We start from the raw sequence: 15,745 nt of genomic DNA, 5'->3' as shown, positions 1-15,745 counted from the left end.
CACACACACACACACGATGTCCTGGAACTGGAGTCACAGGTGTGAGCTGCCTACTGTGGGCCCTGGGATTTGAACTTGCATCCCCTGGAAGAGCAGCCAGTGCATTTGGTCAGTAAGGCGTCTGCTCAGCCTCTTGATGCCTTTTTAAATCCCCATCCCAAAGTGGCCCTGTGAAAGGCATGCTGACACTCAAGTCACCACCTGGAGGGGAGCATGTCCAGAGTCTCTCACGCTCACACAGACTTTTAGTCCCTGGTTTTGGGGCAGTAAAATCAACTCTGTCTTGATTTATACTTGGCGATTTGTTGATTTTCTTTCCTCTCAGGTCTCTATGGGGTGCTAGAAAAGACGCGCTTCATCTGATTTCTGTCTTCAGCAGAATTCAGAGACGCTGGTGTGTTTTCTTTCACTCTGGCATATTCGGCTGAGAATTCTGATGGGTCCTTCCTTCTATCTGAGAAGAGACCCTCTGGTGTTGAAGTGTGAACTCTTTAGTGAAGGGTGGTCCTTCCGCAGCTATGGAACCAAGTGATGCCCATGAGACTGAAAGCACAATGCTTGACACTCCTGGGTAGTGCTGAGACCCGGGATCAGTCTTTGGAATCAGACACTTTGGACTTCCTCCCCATTATCTACACCCTCACCCTCTGTCTCTAGACAGAGACAACTGCCTCTTTGGGCAGTTTTGAGGCGTTGACAGTCATTCTTTTGCAATCCTGACTAGGCAACTTTTTTACTCATAGCACATGTTTAAAAGACAACACGCATAGTGTTTGCCACTTCGGCATCAATCCAGACCTTCTTCTGAATCTTCCCCAGGATGGAAGTTCCCCCCCCCCCCGAGAGGTTTATATACATAACAAAAATGACATCATCAAATCAAAGGAACAGAAATACAAGATACCTCACTAGCACATCCTGGGCACCCCAGGTTCTCAGCTGTGCCCTCTCTCCTGTGCAGCTTTCTTGCATGTGCCTCCCAGTATTTTAGTAGTGATGGGAATGAAGAAGGTGACAGTAATACTTCTGTTCTCTTCCTTATGCCCAGGCTCAAGCCTTGTGCAGCCACTACTCAGGGCACGGGATCTAACCAGCAGCGTCTCTTCTGTAACTATGTAGAAAATGATTACTAGTGTCTATAGAATTGGGTGTTTAGCGTCATGCTGAGTACATCAGTGAACAGGGAAGGAATAAGAGAGGCTGCAGTAGCTTTGAACAGAAATATTACATAGGCAAAGGGCTCAGGTTCAAGTCCCCACTCTGTCTTTTCTGCCATGGGATTGACCTCTCTTGCCTTGGCCTGTTAGTATAGAAGGGACACTGTGACAACCAACCTCACCAAACTGCAGAAAGGACTGGGACTGAGTGTGCACAGTGCTAGGTGTGAGCTGTCGTAGTGTCCAGGCCTGTGCCAGCAGTACAGCATATGGGGACCCTCAGAGCAGCAGAGGATTGGCTGGCTCTGTCAACCCCTGGGTATACAGTTCTCAGAGATTCCTAGGCTCAAAACCAAAATCAAACCAAACGAGAAACCAATAGGAGGGAAGCCACCAAGCCACTGTGGGTTAGGAGACGGCTCTCTCTGCCCTGATACTTCTCAGTCACTTTCGAGGGAGGGATCCATTTTAAGATAAGGAGCGCTCCACTTTTCTCTTTCAGTTTAGTCAAAATGAAGAGGGACCCAAGTAAGAGTGGTGGAGAATAAACATCTTCCTGAAGGTGGAGACAATCTTAGTTTGCTCACTTACCTTGAGGTTCACGGGTGACGTTCTCGTAATAAAGCACGGCTTGACATGAGAAAGGTTTATGCTTATCTACTCATTTTCTCTTTCAAGCCAAAGGTATCTATTGATGCCGAACCCAAAACATATATATGAATGTGTGTGTCCATGTGGTGTGTGTGTGTGTGTGTAAATACTGGAGGAAATGTGTCATCAAAAGAGACTAAAAAGATGCAGCTCTTGCCAGATCCAAAGAAAGGAAGGAAGGAAGGACAGAGAGACCCTCCTAAGAGCTACTGTCACTGGGTAACATCCTTGTGGCTTTTCTAGCCTGAAAATGGCTGCCTACATATGCAAAACTGAATTAGTCTGATAAGGGGAAAGTGAAGCCACATATCAGGGGCATGAAAAGATGAGTAAGGAGGGAGAGAGAGATGGTGCTGTGGAGAGGCTGTGTGGAAAGGACCCAACTAGCTTTGCTCACACTCAGTTGAAACACATTTGTTGGCCCGCCAGAGCAATTTGGGAAGCACGAAAAGAGAAGAAATCTCTACCTTCCTCTCAACCTGGCATTGCAGACAATCCGGGAAGAGTCAACCTGGTAAGAATCCTTATGTACTGCTCTTTGTCAGTTTGTCCAAGGATCTCATCTACGAGCTCAAGAGGAGTGTCTCAGCCTCCTAATGCGGGATGCTAGAAACTGTAGGCAAGACACATTGGTACTTTTCCCTCTCCCCCAAAAGGACCTCTACGGCAAAGGACAGATTAGTGAGAGAAAAGCGTGCACATCTTTCTCATGTTTTATGTGACGTAGAGTCATATAAAATGGAGACCCAAAGAAGCAGGGAAGAGTCTTTGTTTTTTTGTTTGTTTGTTTTGTTTTTTGTTTTTTTTTCTTTTGTTTTGTTTTTGAAGGAGAGTGGGCAGAAGCATGATGGAAGGATATGCAGGCACGATCTAAGGGCAGTAAACTTGCTGCTCTATATTCCTCTCTTCATCACCGGCCTCTGAGAGATAAGAACATTCCTTTCCTCAGGGCCCAGGGAGGGTAGTTCTAGGCTGAAGTCTTTATGACCTACTTCAGGGGGGAAGCTGGTCAGGTTTTATGAGCTGCTCAGGGGAGAAGGAGAGAAGGGGGCAGCCATCGATCTTCCTCCTGTTGTTTCAGTACACAGGGGGCTAGTGCCTGTGACATCTCCTCACCATTTTCTCCAATGCTTCTCTGCTGTCTTAAGTTAGCCAATTCCAGTCATAACAATGCACCAGAAAATTTAAAACTGAGCTTGGTTTGCACATGGAACTATTGAAAAAAAAACACAAGTTCTCAAAAATGTTCCTCAGTCGGAGGAAGTACATGACTTCAGCTGGAGCGTCTACCTCAGCAGGCTCTTCCAGAACTCTACCACGCCTCCCGGCCCCCTCCTGTCCCGGCCCCCTCCTGTCCTGGCCCCCTCCTGCCCAGCACGCCTGCTGGCTCCTCAGGAACTCAGCTCCAGCACAGCAAGACACCTCGACATCATCCACCACGAGACTCCGTCCTATTTTGTTGTAAGGTTATTAGAATGAGTGTTCTTGTGATTCACTTACTGAGGGGAGCATATGTTCTGTTATTTTATTTTGTTGGTTTTTTTTTAAGATTTGTTTATTTTATGGAGGTGAGCACACTGTCCCTCTCTTCTGACACACCAGAAGAGGGCAACAGATCCCATTATAGACTATTGTGAGCCACCATGTGGCTGCTGAGAATTGAACTCAGGACCTCTGGAAGAGCAGTCAGTGTTAAGCACTGAGCCACCTCTCCAGCCCTTCTTTATACTGTTATAGGCTCAGCAATTCCTACTGTTTAGGCAGAGGCAGTCTTTCACCACTCGCCCCTCGGTTTTTGCATAGCACTCTTTTGGGCAGCAACAGGAGGCAGGGAATGAGATATACTCCATACACTAGCTCCTGTGACATTTAAAATCCCCCAAGGGAGAGCAGGCACAAAGTGAGTCTACACTTTGGGGTCACTAACAACTTAGATGACAGGTTGCCAGAGACTGGAAAGTTTGTTGTTAACATTTTTTTATAGCTGGATATAGTGGTGTATCCCTTTAATCCCAGTACTCAGGAAGAAGGGGTTCAGACTGCTTGATCTATACAGTGAGTTTCAGGCCAGGGTGCTACAGTGAGTGTAGAAAGACCATGTCTTAATAAAATAATTTTATCATTATCCTTTTTTTCTTTCTCTCTTTTTGGGGGGGGGGTATGTGCAATGTGTATGTGTAGAGAGAGGTCAGAGGACAACCTTGGGGAATTGGCTCTTTCCTTCTGACGTGTGGGTTCTGGGTATCAAATTCAGGTCATCGGGCTTAGTGGCAAGTGTCCTTACCAGCTGAGCCACCTTGCCAGCCCTGGGGAGATTCAAACTTTGACTTTGAAGGGGCTTAAGTCCCCAAACATTGCACTGAACCAGCTCAATCTAATACTTCAGCTAGGAGCCTCAGGGCAGTGGGAACTGGTGGGCTGGACGTCCAAGGGAAGGGACTGAATTACCCCATGGGCCACCAATTGATTTATTTGCTAATTGAGTGGTCCAGCTTTGGGTTTCAGCTCTAAAGAAATCTCTTCATCCTTTATTAAATACTGCAAGACTCTCACTCTTTGTTCTGCAAGGCTATGTACAATATAGCAGTGGAACGTGGATTTATACTTACAATAGTCACGCCACTAGTGACCTTCCAAACAACACTAGTACCATGTGCTCCCTGCTTCCAAGTGGGGTCTGAGCCTGTCGGTGAGTCCTGAGGCCATCGACCTCCCTCTGACCTGAGGGCAGACCCCCACATCCATGGCTGCCTTCATGGTTTCAATATTTCACTTGTGAATCAGTTACCCCGGTTCTTTGTACACCTATTCTTTTTATTTGCTGGACAATACTTTATTCGGAAATGTTCCCTTTTGTAATTACAAATCTTGTTAGTCCCCCTCCTCCTCTCCCTAGGGGGATTGTGGGTTTTAATTAATTAATGTGGCTAAACCGCTTTGAGGTGCATGGTTGAAAGGTGCTGTGTAAGTGCAAATTATTATTATGGCTGCTGACATCCCACGGTGGTGGAGCCGCTAGCCTCCACATCTAGAGACCGGACAAAGGCTTCTTCATCTTCACCTTCCCTTCCAGGTCTGAAATCACTGTTACCATCTCAACAGCAATCAGCCAATTAATCCTCATTATGTTGGCTTCCGTTTCCTTTTTTCCAAGCAGCACAGTCCTGTTTCATTTCACAAATCACATCCCATCAGCACTAGACAAAGGTCACAGTATCCCTATGGCCTTTCTTGGCCTAAAAGGAGAAAGAAAGGGGTTGGGGGGAGAAGAAAAAGAAAGGGAAAGTTAAAAGAAAATGTTGTCATGAAATGCACTAGCTTCCCACTAGTAACCTAAACAAAGCTGTCCCTGCTTCCGCCCTCCCCTCCCACAGAGCCAACCATTGCACGCCCCAGAGATATCCAGAAATGGCCCAGTCAGGGTTAAGGTCCAGCAACTCTGGCTTTGACTGCCGAGAACCACAGACAAAAGGGGAAGTCTATCTGCACTAGGTGGGGCAGGATCATCCAAAGACACAGGAGACCCTCTTTGGCTTTGGTACCCCCAAGTTTCTCCTGAGAAAGTCAGCTGCCTTCTGTGGCCCCAGGAAACCCTCACAAAGGCCTGAGCGTGATTTAGACGTTGTATGTTACACCTAGCCCACCACAGCCCTTAACAAATGCTCAGGACTTCCACTGTGATGATAACCATTGAAAGCAGCCCCGTAGGGGAGACTTGGCCTCTCATAGGGACGCTGCTGACCAAAACACTCCTTACAAGGTTGTGCCTCAGGCCCTTTGTTAGAGTGGTTGCGGGCAAGCCTCAGGGGGTCCTGTCTTCATCTGCCTCCATTTATCCTCCCTATTGAAGGGCTCCTTCAGGACATTGGTCAGTCTCTGTGGGAAATGATTTGAAGAGCAACAAAAGAATTTAGGCCCTTTGAGGGGGGGGGGTCTTCAGAATTCAGTAAACATCTGGAGTGGAAGGCCAGGTTCTCAAGCACTCTAGCTGGGGAGGTGTCAGAAGAGAGAAAGAGCCCTGTGCGCAAGGCCAGAGCACTTAGTTCTTTGCTGACAGTTGTTGTCCAGAGGCACAGAGGCCTCAGGAGGTCGATGGAAAAATTTTCAATAGCTGCTCCCCTATTTGTCCGTGAGCGCTGTTCACTCTCTGCGGGTTCCAGGGCGCTTGGGAGGAAATGGGAGTTTCGCATGGTCAGTGAGCAGTGGGTGAGGGACGGGCTGATTCGGTATGAATTGTGAAAGAAAGCAAGGTTGTGTAAGCCTGTCCGGGTAGCGGCTCAGCATTTCTGTCACCCTTGAGGTTTGTAAAGCAAGGTGACTTACTGGATTCTCAAGGCGAAGACGAAGACGCTTTAATTGATGAATTCAATGAAAAAACAGAAAGAAAGAGGAGGAGGAAGCGTGAAGCGATTTGCATTTCATCACATGGGTGAGAGTCAGGACCTGAACTCTTGACTCTCAATGTTCCTTTATTGTTGAATCAATCCATTTAGAACACATTAGTCAGCATGATTCAACATTTGTCACTAATCAGCGTGAGTGCTAGAACGAACCAGCATTCCCCAGAGTCTCCAAATCTATTCTCAAACGGCAAAAGAAACTGGCCCCTGTCGAGGACAATGGGATTCACCAGCTGAATCCAGTTCAAGTCCCACAGGCTCTCAGGCGCCTTGCCTAGTCATCTGAAGCTAGAAAGACTCTCTCTCTTTCCCCCTTTCAAGCCCCACTGGTCAAACCTGTGCAACAGGTGTCAGTTTGTTTTTGATTAAATTTATCTAACTACATCTTCTCTTGAGCTAAAAAGAGGGGACTTTTCTCCCCTCCCCCACGTCCTCCTCTGCATCAGGAGCACCTAGCTTTGTAAACAATAGGTGTTCAGCTAGCATGCTCTGAACCGAACTAACCACTGCAGAACTTAAATCATACTCGGGGAAGAACGGCGAGTCCTTTCGGAAGGGATTTTTGAAGAAAATCAACAATCTGAATTGATTTAACATCTTTGGGTATTATTACCTGGGCATCTTAACAAATGCAAATGATGAACTCAGTGAATGACTTCCAGATTCTACCCGAGGAGCACACTGCCAGCCTAAGTATAGTCCAGGTCTTAGAAGAAAGGCTTTTCTTCTCTAGCCGTCTTTCAACTAATGGTTTGTTCGAAGTTTAAAGAAAACCAAAGTGTTTAGTCTGTGACTTTGGACTCAAGTTCATTCTCTAGTTTCTTCCTTCCATACTAGTTAAAACACATACTGAAGTTTCTGTTTAAAAGACTGGGGCGGGGTTGGGACGGGATTCTTGGTAGAGTAGCAGACTGTTGTGTCTTAGCCTGCTGTAGTCTCTGAAACCAACGAGAGACGGAAGTTTTGGTAATTCAGTTTATATGTTGCACTTCAGGCTGTGAGAGCCCTAGGATCTGTACTGTTGTACCCTCAGTCTCTGTAACTGGCCTCTGAAGGGGGGTGTCCTTGAAACACCTTTCTATCCTAGTAGTAGAGCCCCCCTCATCTGCTTGGGCACACGACTACTCAGACTATTAACATGTTCAGATGTTCTTGTCGAGCATTTCATCGATGGCGTGGCCCACATCATATAAGCAGAAATAAAGTGTGCAGCTTCTGGGTAATTGTCCTTGAAGGAAGAAGAATGTGTTCCCTCTCGTCTCACCAATTATTCATCAAACTCAAATCTTGCTGTTGGTGGAGGATGTGATGCTGAGCTGGGCCAAGACAACAATGGCCGTATCAGCCAATAGACTAGGTCCCTGAACAAACATGCCGGCCTCAAGCTGCATTCCTCCACAGTGCTGTGTGAGAAAGCAGGAGTCCTCTGAGCTGTGCAGCACTGTTTAATGTAGGGGTTATACCCAGTGAAGTTACTGTCCAACTGCCCTTGAGAATTTCTCAAGGGATCATTAGATCAGTATGACTGATGTATCTTTATCTTAGGATATCAAGATGTAAGATTTATGCTGGCCTGAAGTTTATCCACAGAGGTCCAGCACCTGAGAGCTAAGTGGCTACAGGGCTTGTTGTGGCAGGGGAGGGCCCGAAGGCATGAGTTTCCTAAGCCTTGGGCCCAGGCTGGATGCTTGGAAAGGGCTCCAAACCCACTCTGGGGGCGGTGGTTGTACTTCACCTGTTGGATCCCCTTCCTTACCCGAAGAAGAAAGGGGTGGGTCAGACTCCAAGGTTCTTAAAGGAAATGTGTGTATAGCTAACTTTAAGCAGGGAAGTAATTCTCAGCAGAAACCACCTAAGTAGACGGCAGAAGCTCCCACATGCTGTGTAGATCTTGTTAGAGGACAGGAAGGCTTCCATTCTAAAGGCGGAATTGACAGAAGAACAAATGGGCTGGGAAAATCAGCAAAAGCCTCCCGATGACATGCACTGCACAGAAACCGGTTCACTACCTTCTCTTCAGAGGGGAGTTCATGTGGAACGGTGGAGAAGAAACCTTCAGAGCCTCTGGAAGCCTCTGCACTTCTCAGCAATTCGTAGAGAAGCCTCATGCCTGTCTACCAAGAGATTGGTAAGGGGACCCATTGCCCTAAAATAATCAAAATTTCAAAAAAGGGACGGGGGAGGGGAGACTGAAGAAATGGCTCAATGGTTCATTCAGAGTCACTGCTTTTGCAGAGGACCCAGGTTTGACTCAGCACCCACATGGTCACTCACAACCAGATGAAACTCCAGTTCCAGGTGACCGGACGCTCTTCTGGCTTCCTCAGGCACGGGGTATGCTTGTTGTGCAGAGGCACACATGCACATAGAATAAAAATAAGTAAATCTTTATAAAAATGTTCATGACCAGGAGAGTGGGATTGTGCGCAGTGGGTATGGCTGCCTGAGGTAAAAGAACTCTGAGTCACATATGTCAGCGTAGATATGTCCTGGAAACATGTTAAGGGGCAAAAGAAAAGTTGTAAAATGTGCGAGGTAAACCATTTATGCAACTTCTAGAATGTGCTCCAGAAGAAGTCATTCCATGTGGCGTCACATCTAGACAGGAAAATGTTCAAGAACAGCAGGGAAGGAGGTGCGGTGCCAGAGAGATGACTCTGTGAACTGAGGTGTATGGGGGTGTGGGGTTGGCCTGGGGGCTAGCCTTAGAGAATTGAGCTTTGCTAAGTCTTAGTCTCATATGTAAAATAAAACGAAACCAAGGGGAATTTAAAGTCTAGGTACTAGATATATGTAAAACTCATGTTTTATGACTTCTGTATTGTTCTGTATTAAAAACTGTTTTCAGGCTGGGTCAGTAGAGCTTCATCAGTACTTGGCAGGCCAGGGACACAGGGACAGCTCTGCCTTCTTCTCCATGACCTCTGGGAGGAGATTAGCACTGTTGCTCCACCAAACCCCAGGGCTCTTGGCCCAGTCATGAATGTTGGGTTGTGCCAGGTATATGGGATATGTTTGCTATGCACTTCTGTACCCGGATGGAAAGATGTTGAGAAGTTTTAGTGTCATTTTGGGTCCAGGAGGCCAAAAAAGAAACATTTAGATAGACTACGGATTGCAAATGAAGGCTAATAAACCCACAAGGCAGTATCTAGGGGAATGAATTCTTCCGTATTGTCTCCCAGGTGACTTAGGACTAAGGAAATGGGGTTGGAGACGTTAACCCAAGCTGGTGACAAGCCTTCAGAGCAGATTAATATCTTTCCCCATAAGCTTCCAAAGGTGCTCAAAGTATCTTTGACGGTAAAAACTGAGCAAGAAAGCAGAGACACTTGAGTGTCGGGGTCTCAGAAGAAACAGCTGTTGATGCCTGTGTCTACCTTCTCAGGAGCCGTGTCCGGGTGGTCCGGTCTCCTTTCATGTGCTCAGCTTACCTCAGCTCCTTCAAACCCAGACTAGTACAGGACAGCACAGAGCCAAATGTCACGCTAGAGCCTGGTGCTGTAAAAACAATGGAAGACATACAAAACTCTGTCTCACTGGGCAATGAAGCTGTCTTCTGTCCTGCTTAAAACAACTTGGCTTTCTGCTTTCCCAACCACTTCCTGGATTCCTGAGGAAAGGAGAGTGCAAGGCGAAGCAGTAAACAGCAGGCCTAGTCATCCGTCCCCTCCACTCCCTGGGCCAGCTTCCTCCTTGGAAGGTCCTTCATCCACTCATAGGCCCCAAGAACATAGGGCTGGCTCTAGGAGGCCAGCTGGCCTCTCCAGCCTGCACCAGCCCCTCTACCCCCAGCATCAGCAGCACACGAGGCTGCTTCCCATCTCAGCTCTCATCCCAGCTCTGTTCCTGGTGGCGCATTTGGAGCTCACTGAGACCATGGGCATGTAGGTCAAATTGGAGTTGCCTGTAAATTCTCTCTTCCCCTTTGTAGCCTGGTGCTCTGACACCCACTCCATTAAAACTCATCCCCCAAATCAAGGTTTCCCTCCCACCCCTGTCTCCCAGGCACCTCTGTCTCCCAGGCACCCCTGTCTCCCAGGCATCAGTCCAGGCACCTCTCTGCCTCGCTCAGCCCCGTGCAAATATTTCTACTTGGTAGTACTGAGGCTTCCACAAAGGGGCTTCCGTAGAGGGGGGAAAGGAAAATCAGATTCACAGTTCCTTTCCATTCCCAACATCCTTCTCTAGGTTGTACAAAGGACTGAGCTCTCCCTCTGACTCCACCTGGCCCCCTGCTAGAGGCCAGGGCTGGAAGCTGGTGAGCACTGGGAGCTTTGCTCCCTCTCCTTTGGGGCCTAAGTATTTCCAGGGCCTAGGCCTAGATCGAGGAGGCAGAATCGCAGACAAATGCAGGGCAGACAAAGAAGATGCAAACAGGATGGTATTACCATGTTAATGGCTTCAGTCCAGCAGCCTCCTGAAGATGCCTGGGAGGGCGGTTTTCTTTCTTTTACTTTTTCTTTTCTTTCTTTCTTTTTGGCCATAGGAGAATAGTTCCGCTTTCTATTTTACGACAACAATAGCACGGACTGGCTCCTTCAACTGTTTCAAAAAGCAGCTTGAGAACTCTCTAACCAGCCTCTTGGTCTCTCCAGCCTGCCCTTTCATTGTCTCTCCCATGCCAGCGAACAAAGAGGAGGCCGGTGTCAGGCCCCCAGTTGCCTGCCGCCCGCGCTCCGCATCCTAATCCTTGAGAACTCGTGAGGGGAACGCCCTGTGGAGCTGGTCAATCACTTCTTGCCTTCACCTTTCATTCTCTCCCTCCGCTGTGCACAGAGAGCTTCAGGTATTAGGAATCTTTGGGGTTTGCAGAGGGATAAAAGGCACCGAGGCACCATTCCCACGGTCACTCACAGCCCCACCCCCAGAGCAGCCAGCGTGAGCTAACTGTGCTTTCCCACCACTCCAGCCTGGCTCTCTCCTACAGGCTGACATGAAGCTACAATGGCACCTGCCATTCTCTTAGTGATGGCCTAGGACCTGCCCCAGCCTCCTAGCGAACCTTCCCACCACCCTCCTCTGGGCCCGGCAGGCATGAACTGCAGGTTCAGGAGCTGCGCGCTCCCTTTGGCTGTCTAGCCAGAGCAGCCCCTCCCCACCAGGAAAGCTTAACAGCAGGCACCTCCAGGTTGTTAGACAGGGAGCAAGGATTCTCTGCTTTAAACCTGGGGACTATGCAGGTCTTTCAGCAGGCTTGTCTGCTAAGATGTGGTTCAGCCTGTGGTGATCTCAAGGGAACAACTGTACTGAGAGGAGAGACAGAAGTATGTGGTCTTCCAGGAAAAGCGGGTACATGGAAGTCTAGAGGTTTTTAGAGGTGGCTGAGGTTGCCCACTGCAGTCCAAGCCACAGGTCACTGTGGTCTACAAAACACAAGTCACCATGCACATATATACACACACGGACTGGATATTGTATGTAAAGACCCAGGGCATGTGATATAACCTGATAATTTCTGGTTCTCCTTCCTCGCATCTCCCTCCACTTCCCTTTCTTGCTCTGCGATGGTTCTTATGCGCCAGTTTCATTACTGCTTGATAACAGATTACTGTACGGTTCCTAAAAGCTGGGGCCCCAGAGACTTTTCTCAGCGTTACGGCTGGAACTGAAAACCAAGCCCTCTTTCCAATAAAATGAGGCTCTCGGATTTTCTGGGGAGAACAGCTCCAGTCCCTCCCATCCCCCAGAAGAGTCAGGAGTGGCTGAGAGGATGTAGGTTTAGAGCCATTGCTGATGGGGGTGGGGAAGGGGAAGGGGTGGGGAGAAGAAGAGCAGGGCTCCCTCACAGAGTGGAGTGCTTCTGGGGGAACAGCCTCAAAAGCAGCCAGTGAGGTTTGGAGCTCCTCCCCTGAGAGTGTTTTTATTGGTTGGGGGAGGGGGGACTCTGCATCCTAATATTTTCTTGAATTCTTTTCTTTCCTGGACACATTGATTCAGGTCCATCCCCTTCAGTAACATACTTTCTTAGCTGGTTTTTAGTTTCTTCTGTAGCTGTATTTATTATTCCTATTAATTATTATTATTAGTGTGTATGTATGTATATGCCCAGGAACATACATGACATAGCAGGCATCTGGAAGTCAGAGGACAACTTTGGAGACTTGTTCTTTTCTTCCACCTCTTGTTTTTTCCTTTTCCTTTTTTAGATTCTATTTCATGTATAAGAATATATTGCCTGCATATATGTATGCACACCACATGTATGCCTGGTATCCGGAGAGGCCAGAAGAGACATCAATTGGAATTGGAGTCACAGATGGTTTTGAGCTGCCAGTGAGTGTTGGACATCACACCTAGGTCCTCTGCTCGAGCAGCTGTCACTTCTAACCGGCTAGCCTCTCTACCTTGTTTCTGAGAAGCAGGCAATTGATAAATTTGGAATGAGATAGATAGTGGGGCAATTTTTTTGGTCAGGTTAGGAGAATTAATCTCTTGCTATTTCTGCCATGCATATATAGTCCAGGCTAGCCCAGCTTCAGGGTTATCCTCCTGTGTTTGCCTCTCATCTTTTCATAGGATGTTTGCACTACATCTGGTTGGGTTTTCTTTTGTTTTTCCTTTTCTTTTTAATGTGGGTTCTGGGAATTAAATTCCCGCAGAGTTTGTGGGGCTTGTGAGGCCCTTTTGGCTTTTGACCTCCACTCACCAACTGTATATCCAGTTTCTATTCTTCTGTAAATAATTCCCCTTTCTCATCTAAATCATGGCCTTAGGAATGAACTGGAGGGAGGTAACCAGTGAATCTGGTCCCTGCCGACACCCCTGACTGATGTTACCCACTTTAGACAAGCTTGGAAATGCTTCACAGGGAGGCTTCCAGCCCAAGCTCTCTGGGCAGAACAGAGTCTTTTCTTCCTGAATTTCGCTTGCAGTCTTCCCTTCGACTTTCTGAAATCTTCATCTAAATTTTCTGTTTACTAGGCTACTAATCTTTTAAGACAGCTTCAAAAAATGAGGCACTCAAAACCCACCCAGTGTACTGGGTAAATATGAGCCCAGCTCTCTGTCTGCGTATTAGTCATACACCCTTACAGGGTATGTAACAAAGGGGCCTGCTGTTTGCTTTGCTTAATCTGGTCTTAAAATCTCTACCTCTTTGTCAGAAAACAATATTTGCAATTGTAAAAAAAAAAATATTTACCAAGGAACTTGGATAGCATAAGTCAGAGGCTAAGAGCCAAAGGTCAGCGGTTCTTACCCCAAATTTTTGTCGACCTGAGAGTCTCCCGCAGTGGGGCTCAGTGGCACCACACAAATACCCTGCTTGAGAGTCCATTAAGAAGCAGGCATTTTGGAGGGGGAAGAAAAGGGTGGGCTACAGCCTATCCCTCATCCAGAAGCATCCTGCTCCTCCATCCTGGTCCTGCTGCACCTCCTTGGGGACACAGAGCAACTGACTGCCCTGTTTTACAAACCTTGTGGGGTGGGGTGGGGGGGACTCCAGTTCATAAAAGCCAGCAGGGCCGACATTCCTCCCATGCAAAGCAAAGGCAAAAGGCCCTTTATGGTTCAGGGCAGATGGTCATCTATGCATCCCTGTGGGTAGGGACTCTGCCCTGACAGTGGGGGTACAAATGTGACTCCCAAACACTTCTTAATCCATGGAGGAGTTTTAGACAGTTCACTGGAGAGGCGAATCATCTAAGCCTTGAATTTACTTTTGTAAGTAAATGATGTTCTGAAAAGACGTGGCAACATCGAGAGCCTCTCTTAACCAGGGTACAGAGCATCTAGGATCGAAGATCTGCTCATCAGTAAGGCCAGGTTTTATCCAGTGGAGCTCTGCTTTGAGCAGGAACCTGGCTCCTTTCAAATCCAGAGACCATGATATCATAGAGTACAAGCTAGAAGAAGTATCTTTGGGATTTCAGCACAGGGAAGTGGTGGTCCAGGGATTCCCCCACACAGCCCTGCAGGTTGTGGGCTTAGAAGGGAGATCTTTGCCACACTGGAGAAGGGAGATAACTTTGCACGGTTCAAAGCTGCAAAGGAGACAGTGAGACAAGTTCTCACAATCAGAAGTGTTCAGGCACACTCCTAAGACAAATGCCTACTTTAAAGGAGATGGTCGCTTGAAACCAAACTGAAGTAACTTAAACCCCATTTCGAGACCGAGGAGCCTACTCAGCAAGTAGAGCACTTGCTGGGAAAGTGTGGAGACAAAGCAGTCTCATTCGAGCCTCGGAGAGACACCCCACCCCCATGGAAAGAAAACCCCAGACCCCCTGTGGAGAACTGGTGGTGTGACAGCCCTCCAGTGATCTCAATATAGGAGACAGGAGATTCCCTGAGGCAAACTAGCTAGCCACGCTAGCCAAAAGGGACAAGTTCTAGTTAAGCAAGGGATCCAGCCTCAAACAGAAGGCATAGGGTAAGAGAGGAAGACACCTACCTGTTAACCTCAGGTTTCAACACGCACAGGTACCCGACAGTGTATAGAAAACACATACACACACACACACACACACACACACACACACACACACACACACACACAAGCAATTTTTTTTTATTAATTTTATGGTCAACTTCATATTGTTCTGCAGAATCTCTTTAATGATCTTTCTTTCTCTTCCTTTCTTTCTCTTCCTTCCTCCCTCCCTCTCTCTCTATCTCTCTCTCTCCCTCTCTTTCTCTCTCTCTCTCTCTCTCTTTCTTTCTCTTCATCATTGTCCCATTTGGAAAACTTTTGCTTGTTTTACTTGTTCTAATGTGCTTTACCACTGAGCAGGAGTCCCAGCCCTTCCTGTCACCAAATCCTGTAGCTCCCCCCCCCCATCACATTCTTGTTACAACTGCCAGATCTTGATCTTAGCGGGGTAAAATAAATATCATCTGCTAACTGGCCCTGGGCTTTGAGTTGCCCTGAACTAGCATCTAAAGGGACCCAGGCAGCATTTGCCACTGGCGGTGAGCAGCGCTGACAAGAAGATGCTTACAGGAAAGGTTTAACTGAAGGACCTTACCTTGAAGGACCAGGCCTTCCCCCTTGATGGTGTAGACAAAGGAGGTGAGGGGAGCCACAGGGGACTTGGCGATGAGAATCTGCAGAGAGAGCATATTTCCAGAGTTAGACAAAAGTTCATGAGCTTCTATTCACTCCCCTTCTACTTTGACAGCACAAGACCATAATGCATCGAATTTATTATTAAAAATGTTTTAGAAAACCAGGCAGTGGTGCTGCCCACCTTTAATCCCAGCTCTGGGGAGGCAGAGACAGGCAGAGCTCTTTGAGTTCAAGGTCAGCCTGGTTTACAGAGTGCGTTCTGGGACAACAGGGCTATGTAGAGAGATTCTGTCTCAAAACAAACAAACAAAAAAATTGTTTTTGGAACCAAATGTTCAAATGAGTCTTAATCACCTCAAAGTGGTCACCTAGAAAGCCATTTATTTCAAAGATTATGTTATTAAATGCTATGTTCTTAAACAAATTCTTCCAGAAATAGGATTATCTTATGTGATGTGTTCAATGATAAACCTACCCTGATTATCTAATTTTACCCATAACTTAGCTATCAAAAAAAAAAAAATCGG

At 47.3% G+C, this 15,745-nt stretch overlaps 1 protein-coding gene and 1 long non-coding RNA gene across 10 annotated transcripts in view; one reads left to right on the top strand and one right to left on the bottom strand.

The window, feature by feature from the left end:
• Window positions 1-4,601: 4,601 nt before the first annotated feature.
• The window catches only part of Rad51b (RAD51 paralog B), a 544,534-nt gene continuing 533,390 nt past the window's right edge, over window positions 4,602-15,745 (bottom strand). For 4 of the 9 annotated variants that reach the window (XM_017594476.3, XM_039113281.2, XM_039113277.2 and 1 more), the window contains 2 exons: window positions 15,178-15,256; window positions 9,361-9,709 (listed from right to left, as the gene is read on the bottom strand). In XM_017594476.3, the coding sequence (XP_017449965.1) occupies window positions 9,697-9,709; window positions 15,178-15,256 (92 nt within the window). In that variant the 3' untranslated portion in view covers window positions 9,361-9,696. Of the gene's footprint in view, window positions 5,045-9,360; window positions 9,710-15,177; window positions 15,257-15,745 lie in introns of those variants that run through there. The other 5 variants (XR_010052147.1, XR_005506073.2, XM_017594475.3 and 2 more) reach the window with 3 other exon arrangements.
• Window positions 10,904-15,745, top strand: part of LOC134479406 (uncharacterized) — a 28,173-nt gene continuing 23,331 nt past the window's right edge. Inside the window, exon 1 of the long non-coding RNA XR_010052725.1 lies at window positions 10,904-10,997. This is a non-coding gene — a long non-coding RNA (uncharacterized LOC134479406). The remainder of the gene's footprint in view (window positions 10,998-15,745) is intronic.

This window comes from Rattus norvegicus, chromosome 6, assembly GCF_036323735.1.
Source record: "Rattus norvegicus strain BN/NHsdMcwi chromosome 6, GRCr8, whole genome shotgun sequence".
Lineage (NCBI taxonomy): Eukaryota > Metazoa > Chordata > Mammalia > Rodentia > Muridae > Rattus > Rattus norvegicus.
The sequence above is the reverse complement of the archived record's forward strand: the minus strand, read 5'-3'. Positions and strand labels throughout refer to the sequence as shown.